The sequence below is a fragment of the Phalaenopsis equestris genome, unplaced genomic scaffold, assembly GCF_001263595.1.
Source record: "Phalaenopsis equestris unplaced genomic scaffold, ASM126359v1 Scaffold205450, whole genome shotgun sequence".
In the NCBI taxonomy this organism is placed as follows: domain Eukaryota; kingdom Viridiplantae; phylum Streptophyta; class Magnoliopsida; order Asparagales; family Orchidaceae; genus Phalaenopsis; species Phalaenopsis equestris.
In genome coordinates this window covers 9,067-19,064 of record NW_018224942.1, presented here as the reverse complement: position 1 = coordinate 19,064, position 9,998 = coordinate 9,067, and the positions used below count along the sequence as shown (strand labels likewise).

The 9,998-nt window shown below is 33.5% G+C and overlaps 1 protein-coding gene across 1 annotated transcript in view; it reads right to left on the bottom strand.

Moving 5' to 3' along the window:
• Window positions 1-898: 898 nt before the first annotated feature.
• The window catches only part of LOC110036353, a 17,750-nt gene continuing 8,650 nt past the window's right edge, over window positions 899-9,998 (bottom strand). The window contains exons 2-3 of the mRNA XM_020740778.1: window positions 1,311-1,367; window positions 899-1,133 (exon numbers count right to left, since the gene is read on the bottom strand). Of these exons, the coding sequence (XP_020596437.1) occupies window positions 951-1,133; window positions 1,311-1,367 (240 nt within the window). The 3' untranslated portion in view covers window positions 899-950. The remainder of the gene's footprint in view (window positions 1,134-1,310; window positions 1,368-9,998) is intronic.

Below are 9,998 nucleotides of genomic sequence, written 5' to 3'. Positions count from 1 at the left end.
CTACTGATAGTGGATATTAAAGATATTTATGCAATGATGTAATCAAAATAAATATGATTATTTATTATAATAATTATGCTGAGAAATTCATGGCGAGTACCAAACACTTAATTCACAAAGCCAATTTTTTAAAGCTAGGCCAGTTTGATGCAAGTCTCAAAATACTCAGAAAAACAAGATGGGAGCTTCGAGAAGAAAAAATTGTCATCCTTAGGTTTTTTTTATTATTATTATTATTTATTTTTTTTCTAAATTTAGCGGGGCTTCAACTTGTTTACATTGCAGTTCTAGTTGTTCATGCCTATGATGACGGCTCAGATAAAAACATAAATTCTCAGATATTTTGAATTTCATTATTCTATATTAATCTAGTTTGGATTACTGCTACTATTTGTTCTTTGTTGTTGTTTGATTTTGTTATTCTTCCTAGCCTTCCTTCATTTGGTAACGACCAAATTCCAATGGAAGTCATCACCTTGTATCAATGTAAGACTTCAATTTATATTTTGGTGAATTTTTTGTTTTTTTTTGTTTTATTATATAAATTTAGCTCTCAGTCCTCCAACATGCATGGATTTTTTCAAAATTCATATTCAGTAAAAATGTTGCAATAAAGGCATTAAAAAATGGAAATAACTCAAAACATATGTTAACGGTTGTTATAAAATGGAGAAATGAAAGAAAACTTTATACAGTAATACATTCTCAATTAGCAAAAACAGAAACACATTAGAAATATTCAATTAAATATAAATATCAATTAAAATGCATGCTGTGTTTGCAGTCAACTTTTTTTCTTGAGACTTTTCTACTGTCATGTAAGAAAGACTCGGGATACATAGTATATGTAAATGAACGAAATACTCATAAAAGAACTAAAGAAAAAAAAAATTCAAATAGAACACGATGTGATGGAGACGGCTATTTTACTGAAATCAAGCTACAGAAGTCTAGTTCACTAAAAAATACAGAAATAAAACATCAAAAGAAATAAATACTTTTCCTATTCGTGGTCGCTCTTTCAATTTTGCAAGACTATTTCGGATATGTGAGACAGCGCCCCAACATTTTAATGTATTTGCTATATCATCAAGCCTCAGTATGTACTCCTCTTCAGTTAATGGAAAGGATCGCTAAGAAAATATGAGAAAAATTAATCATCTATATGAATAGAAAAGAGTAAAGCACCAGCAAACAAGCATGATATGCAACTAACAAAATTTCCATTCAAACTTCAAGGAACCATTCTATCGTATTAGATAATGCTCAGAAAATCCATCAGTTTGATTTGAAAATATTATTACAGCTACCTGCTCCATGTACTTCCACATGACATTCATCGCAAGTAGGTTTCTCCCCATGAATTCCTACAGCAAATCACCAATGAGCAAAGAAGAAAATTTGGAAAAAGCACCAGCAAAGAAAAACTAACAAGCAAACTACATTAAGGATGCAATCTTTACAATAAACCTAAATAAAACCTTGAGAAATGATGGCAAGGAAACATTAATCAAGTGAACCATAAATAGAAAGGTTTTAAAACAGACCCCCATTAAAAAAATGACATAAAATTGCACCAAAAAACCTATTCCATGTTAGAAAGGCCAATAGTAACGACAGAGAAGTACATTAGTGTAGAGAAAGTGAATTTATCTGAGGATGAATAATTTATTCTTTAGTTATATTTGTAATAACCCAGCAAAAAGATTTTAAAAAAAAATTGGAAATTAAAAAAGAGATCCAATCTACAAATGCCGGTTCACTTAATGCAAAGAAGGTGAAGACAAAAAGGGATAGATGAGCAAGTTGAGCAGCTTCAATTGTTAAAAATCATAAATGAGAGCGGGAGAGGAGACGGAGCTAAAGGTGAAATTGAGAGTGCGTTTGGGGCTGCTTTTTAGCCGCTCTTCATTCTAAAAAGCACCCTGGGTGTGTTTGGAACCCGGTTATTCAAAGCGTTTTGTAAAGGGCAGTTCACAAAACCGAAATTTTACGAATAAAGAGTCGAGCCTTTGTTCTGTGGAATGGACCGAGACGTGGTTGCGGGAAAAGATATCGCTACCCTTCATCTTTTCCTCAAATTCTTTGTTTTATCTATGATATTTATAGCCTAGCTATATGGCTTCTCCCCCGTCTTCGCTGCATGCTTTTTGGGTTTAAGGCATACCAGTATAGGGTTTTAGCTTCTCCCTCATGTTTGATGTATGCATGTATCTAGAATGTTTCTCTTTGGTTTAGGTTCACACGACAAAGTTTTTTTTTTTTTTAAATAATTATTCTCTTTTTTTTCTTCCGTCACCGGATTTCCAAATTTCAATTTACTTTGTATTGACGAGTTTGATTATTGCCTTAGGTCTGCATTCCAGCCTATTTCGGTTTTGCATTCAATGCGATACCCTCAAATTAGTGGATGGTTAATTCATTTTCAATTTTTGATGGTTTGTTATGCATCCCTGTTGTTCTTTGCGTACATCTAAAAACTCATGTGTTGGCTTTCCAAATAAATAAGAATTGTGTTCTCTCTTTGGTTTCAGATGTTCATTACATGCTATTTTGGATGGGCTTGCTCTGGTTGGGATTTTCTTGGCTCTGGTTGAGCTTGCTATTGTTGGGTTTCTATTGACTATGATTGGGCTTGATGTGATTGGAGTTTGGGTGGTTGTGTTTAGGGTTGCTCATGTTGGGTGTTTGTTGATTGTGGATTTTGATGGTTGTGGTTGGAGTTTTGTTGGTTGTTGTTAGGGCTGTTTTGCTTGGGGTACAGTTGGTTGTGGTCGTGGTTGTGATTGTGGTTGTGGTTGTGTTTGCTCTAATTTATGGTTTTTGTTGATTGTGGGTATTATTGTTAGTTATGGTTGGGGTTCGGTTGATTCTAGTTGGGGTTGATTTTGTTTGTGTTCGATTAGTTGTTGTTGGGTTTAATTTGGTAGTGGTTGTGTTATAACTCTAGGCTGACTAACTATAACTATGAGATTTTTATGGTGTGCAATTCATTTTATGTGATGGAATACATGATTTAGTATTTTTTTGGATTACATTGTTGGGTTTGCACTAGATTTGGGTGGTGATGCTGTCTATAAGATTTTGTAGTGTGCAATCTTATGTCTTAAAAGGTGCCTTTAACTTTTAAAAGTTGAAATAGTGATCTTTTTTATGTGACATGAGAAGCTAGAGGTTATATAAATGCAAAAGATAAGAATTTATGGTATGCAAATAAATGCTCTATCTCCTATAAAATTGTATGAGCATAGCTTATTTATCAATATATATTTTGATGTTTTGCATAAATACAAGTCAACTCTTATGCATTCATATAATTACTTCACATCTTCATTACTACATGATTTTTGGCCGTCTCTGCAATAATAATTATCTGTTGTTGTATTTGCTATGGTAATGGCATCGTGCATGTTATATGTTATGCAGGCTTCGACGGCGTAAGGTTTGGTAATGTTATGTAGAGCAATGATGGAAAAAAAAGAGCTCAAACAACCAATTGTGATCCATATAATTGTTATCATTTGTTTGCAATCATAGTTAACCACATATAATATCTAGTCTGAAAGTTGCATAACAAATTAACCATAGATATTACCTAGTCTTAAAGTATGGATGACAGAATTAACCACATATACTACATGGTATCACAGTCAATCACAGATACTACATGGTTTTAAAGCACACATGATAGTCAACCACACATACTATATAGTCTTAAAGCTTGTATGAAACAGTCAACCAATGATACTGCCTGGTCTTAAAGCCTACATAACACAGTCAACCAAAGATAATACAGGGTCTTAAAACTTGCATAACACAGTCAATCACTAGACTACCTGGTTTTAAAGTACACACACAATCAAACACAGATACTACATTATCTTAAAGCCTGCAAAACAGTTAACTTGATTCTCGAAAGCACTTGGTGATCTTGGATGGAGCAATATTTTATAAATTGATCTCATTGAGCTTTACTTCGATCTTTTTTTTAACTTCTGTTTCAATTTTTTATTTAATTTTTTAGTCATAAGCTAAGTTATATAATTTCTTCTAATTAATTTTTATCTCGGTGATACATCAGATAGTAAAACAAAAAGAATGGGTTATATCGGTCAGTTGAGAGAAGAAGATAAAGATTATATTTTGTGATTTATGCTTAAAATAAATCAAGACTGACAACATATCAACCATACATTTCAACAAAGAATGTTGGCAATGTATAACAAAAATTAACATGAGAAAACAAGAAGACTGCATAATAAAACTCAGTCAAAGAATAAATGAGATCAATTCAAAAAAGACTAGAAAATTTGGAAAGAGTTATGGAGAAGAGAGTGAAGAGGAAAAATATTAGTAAGCAGAAAATGTTATATGAATTATTTACTCATATTAATTGAACTATGACTACATCAACTGTATGTCCTGTCCCATGCAAAAGAAATTTAGGAGAGTTGGCATAGACCCTGAGCTGGAGGAGGAATTTTAATCTATGTTTCTCAGTGTTGCAGCTACGGGCTTTATTGTCTGGGCAACAACATAGGACTTCCCCCAAAATTTGAATGAGTTTGAATATGTTTATTCAAATGAAGTCTAAGAAGAAGTACCATAGATAAGAGAAAAAGAAGAATCAAGTTATTTCAGGTGCTATGCACCCTATACACAGAAGTGTAAAAAGAGAATGAAGATCTACCCCCAACTTTTATATAAACAGATCTTACAGCTCGTTACGACCTACTAGTATGACATTCAGTGCTCGCACGATTATTCAAGGGTACATAACTCGAAACTGTGAAACTGTTGGACTCCACGCTCCAGATGTTTGATTATATGTCGCTATATTAATTCGCTATAAAAATTTTAAAGGTCAGAACAAAACGGAAGGCTTTCATCATGATGGTCCGGAATGAAAGATTCCTTGCCTCTTGTATTTTTTAAACAATTAGTGGAGTTAATTTGTGTTCTTAATTTCTGATTTAGAATTGTGTAATAATTTAATATTTTATGTCAAACAGGATTTTGTGACATGTTCATGTGATATTTGATCATGCACGTTTTGCACTAATTATAGTATTTTATTTGTATAGTTGTTTATTTATAGTCTACTTATTATATTTTATATATTCTAACATGCATAAAATAAATAGATGAAACCATGAATTAAAGAGGAAATTATAAAAGCAGTGGAATGAACAACAATTCTGAGTACTACAGTATGTTTTATTAATGAGTAAAATCAGAAAAAATTCATAAAAGTCAGTGTATTTGTCATCCTCATCAGTAGATGACAAATGAAATAGTGAGTTATTCCAAGGTCATACAGGTATAATTCATAGTATGTTTCAGAAATCGGGAAATTTTTTAGTGATTTGTTGGATGAATTGCAAAATAATTATGATTTACAAGGATCATCCAAATTTGCACCAAGAGAAGTATTATCACTTTATATATCATGTTACATAATACGTCTATTCGTGCTGCTTTCAAGCGATTCTAAAACTCAATAGAGACGTTCAACATATATTTTGATATTGAGCTTAACCATTAGGTTAGAATGCCAAGAAACATTGCCAAAGTCAAAAATCCTGCTTTTGAGCATACATGAAAAGAGATCATGCATGTCATTTTTTGAATTATTGATTTATCTATTAAATTGCATGCATGATATAAAAACTAATTATTTTCATAAATATTTTAAATATGATTGTATAGGATCAATTGATGGGGCAAACATGTCGATGCACTTATTATTGAATAATGATAAGATTATATGGGTCAACAACATAGAATATCTTAGTAGTTTATGATTTTAATAAGTGTTTTACGTTCTTAATGGCTGGATGACAAGGGAGTGCTCAAGATAATCACATTTTGAAATTTGCTACTCAACAATGTGGATATAAATTTCTAATGCCTACAGTCGGTTAGTATATTCATAATCGAATATGAAGTGTTACATTTGAATAGATGTACTAATAATTTTATTTTTTAAGACGTATTAGAAAGATTTCTAATAATCAATTTGGATTTATGCAGGGTAGGTCTACCATGGAAGCTATACATTTATTGAGAGGTTTGATGGAGAAGTTCAAAGATAATAAGCAGGATCTACATTTGATTTTTATTGATTTAGAATAAGCTTACGATAAGGTTCCAAGCGATATCCTTTGGAGAGTTCTTGAGAAGAAGGGTGTTGATATGACTTATATTCAAGTCATAAAAGATATGTATACTAGAGTTGTTACTTGTGTTCAAACTGAAGAAGAATTCACCAAATATTTTCCTATTTATATTGGATTACATCAGGGATCAGTTTTAAGCCCATATCTTTTTGCATTAATTATGGATGGTCTTACTATACATTTACATGTAACTTGGTGTATGTTTTTTGTTGATGATATCCTTCTCGTGGATAAGACGAGAGAAAGAGCCCAGGAAAAACTTGAATTATGGAGGTTTACATTGGAGTCTAAAGGCCTTCATTTGAGTAGAACTAAAACTGAATATATGGAATGTAATTTTAGTAGTAATAGCTCCGGTGAGAGAAGTGTAACTTTGGGTGATCAATTTATTAAAAGGTGTGAACGATTTAGATATCTCAGGCCTGTTATTTAAAGCGATGGTGACATAGATGGGGTGTTAATAGTAGAATTCAAGTTTGTTGGTTGAAGTGGAGGAAAGCTTCGTGCCTTTAGTGTGATAGAAAAGTTCCGCTTAGACTGAAAGGAAAATTTTATAAGATGGTGGTGAGACCTGCAATGCTCTATGGCGATGAATGTTGGCCTTTAAAAGAGAAGCATAATACTAAGTTAAGTGTTGCCGAGTTGAGAATGGGCTTTACACTTAGAGACAAAATGAGAAATGAATATATCCGTGATAGGGTTGGTGTAGCTCCAGTGACGAACAAAATTAGAGAGAGTCGATTTGGATGGTTTGGTCACATATTAAACGTCGACCATCTCATGTTCCGATTTGGAGAGTAGGTGTTTTAGATTCGACTTATGTTAAGAAAGGCAAAGGTAGACCTAGGAAGACTTGGGCTTATTTTAGAAAAAATGAACTTAATTTATTAGAACTAAATGGATACATGTTTAGGGTTTAGGATTGTTTAGGAGAAAATAATTCATGTACCCGACCCCACATAGTGGGATTAAGGTTTTATTGTTGTTGTTGTTGTTGCACTAATAATGTTATTATTCAAAGAAATATTATATGTTGATTCATGATATTTCACGCAACTAGGATTCTTAAAACCTTTCCCTGATACAAGGTATCAGCTTCTTGATTTTGAGTATATGAGTCAAGTGATCAGAGAGAAGAATAAATTGTTCAACAAATTGACTGCTACTCCACTGGAAGCTTTCTGATAGCAGCTGCGAAGCAGCTTCCTTAATAACTGCTTCTTCAAAAAGCAGCACCCGCCCAAAACGCACTGTGAGTAATAATGGGCAAGTAGAGAAGAAAGAAACATCGATTGCATGCTAGGGCAAAGGCAAACACACTGTATGCAACACGGTATAAGCTCGAGAAGAAATGTCACAATGAAATCGAGTGGGAGCAAGGGAAGATTCTTGCGATCAAGCACAGAATTAAGCAAAGTAGAACGAACAACATGCACTCGTGGCCAAGAGTCGTTATGTGTGCAGAATCTAGCGAGAGCTTTTTGATCATTTAAAAAATGTTGAGCAGAGGCTTGTGCGGGTTCCCTCCACATGTACATTTTTCATGTTCCTAAAATGACTAGCAGCATGCAGATAAAGTTGGAAAGGGCTTTAAATATATATTTGTCGGCTGCTCAAGTTAATGGGATTCATTGGAGAAATTGGCAGAAGTTATGTAAACCCATGAAAGTTTTTGGTTTGGATTTTAGAACCTTTCAAATGTCAATGGAGATTAACTTCTGCATATTATGGATTAAATTCAAAGAAAACAAAAGACTTCAGGCCAAATTTATGCATAAGAGATATTGTAGACTCTCACATCCATTTACGTGCTCTCAAAATCTGGGGGACTCTCTCTTGTGGAAGGAGCTTCAGAAAATCAGATGGAAAGCTGAGGACTTCGTTGAGTGGGAGCTGGAGAGGGTAATATCAGCGTTTGGCTATATAATTGGACCTTTAGGGGACCACTGAAAAGGTTTCTCTCAAAGCAATGGTCATGATAGCAAAAAGGTATCTGAATTTTGGACACAAGACCACTGGGACAGGGATAAACTGAAAGTTATACTTACCCAGAACTTGGTGCAAATCATTGAAGATATTCCTTTTGATAGGTCTCAGCAGGTTTTGATCAGAATAAAAGGGAAAGCAAACTACTCTCTATCAAATATCATTTGCCAAGAAGCTGTTTGACAGCCAAAGTTCCAACAGTGGGGACAGAATATGGAATAGCAAACTTAAACCATCTCAAGCCTTTTCACGTGGAGATTGATGTCTAAACCACTTACCGTAAATGATATTCTCAACCTTAAAGGCCTCAGATTTCCTTCTATTTGCGCACTTCGTATGCAAGAGAAGGAAACTTTATCACACTTTTTTTTTCATGCAGGTATGCAGTATCCATTTGGAGAAATATGGCTCAGTTATTTGTGTTTTATGTACCAAGGAACGAGTATGTCTAATTGGAACAATGTCTGGATTGTTGGCAGAACAGAACTAACAGCAGTTAAATTCAAAATATGACCCCCCTACATAAATTGATGGTTTATTTGGATGGAAAGGAACATTAGAAAACATCAAGGGCAAAGCTTTTCAGCTAACAAAATCCTAATCCATATTAAATCTTTCATAGATAAGATAATTAAATAAAGTAAATCTCCAAAAATTATGAGGGGCAGTGCTAGGAAGCTGTCTGGTTTTATAGCTAGATGAGTGCACATTCCAAACCCATGCAAGTAAGTCTGGTGGTGCAGACCTCGGTGGCATTATCTTAAGGTTAATGTAGATGTAAGTTACAAAAAATGATGTTGGTGCTAGTGGTATTCTCAGGGATCGGAATGGCAAAGGTTTGCTGAATTTCTATGCTCCTTGTTGTCCTATATCTGATCAGGTTGTTGAACTCTCTGTTGTACTATACTGTCTTATTGCGGCTAACAATCTGAAGATAAAACACCGGAGCAAAGAAATGGATTCACTATCTACCTTCCGAATTTGCATGGGGGTCAATGAATGTCCTTGATCATGTAACATTATCTGGAGAAAAATTAGGAACTCGCTTAATAGTTTCATTCTACAGTGGTATCATATTTGCAGAGAAGCTAATAAACCTGCTGACTATCATGCTAAAAATGGAAACTAACGAGGAGCTGGTTTATGTGGGTCCTTTCAACCAATAGCTCAAGTTACTGGTACATGGTGATAATTTAGAGATTCCTTATGTGAAATCTTTCTCTCGACTCATCATTTGTAATTCTACTGGTTTGCTTTCTAAAAAGAATTTCTTCTGCTTATATCAACACACACACACATACACACACACAGAGTTGAGATTTAAATAACTATTTGTTTCAACTTCTAAAGATATGGTTAAGGGCCTAATAAATAAAGCTAACTTAATATTCTGTTTCAAGGTATTATCATACATTTAAAATTTAAGTTACAATGGGACAAAGATACGTTAAAAATCAAAGTTTATTGTTTTGAGAGACGATTGTTTCAATATTTATAATTAAGTTATTAATACTAATTATGACAACCAGTATTTTTTAATTATATTGACTTTGTAATATAGAATAACTTGATTTTTGCTTAGAGGAAAACAATAAAAGGAATATTATAAATAATCATATATTTGTAGAAATGAATTAAAATAGATTTAAATATTAAAGAGGGATGTATTATAATATTTCAAATTGATTTAATCTATGCATCGTAATGTTGACAAGCACAAGGAGGACAACGTCTAGGGCATCTTTGCTCTTTCTAGGGCTGTCAAAAAAGCTCGTTGTTCGCGAACAGTTCGTGCTCGGCTCATTAAGTAGCTCGTGTTCGGCTCCTTCCGCC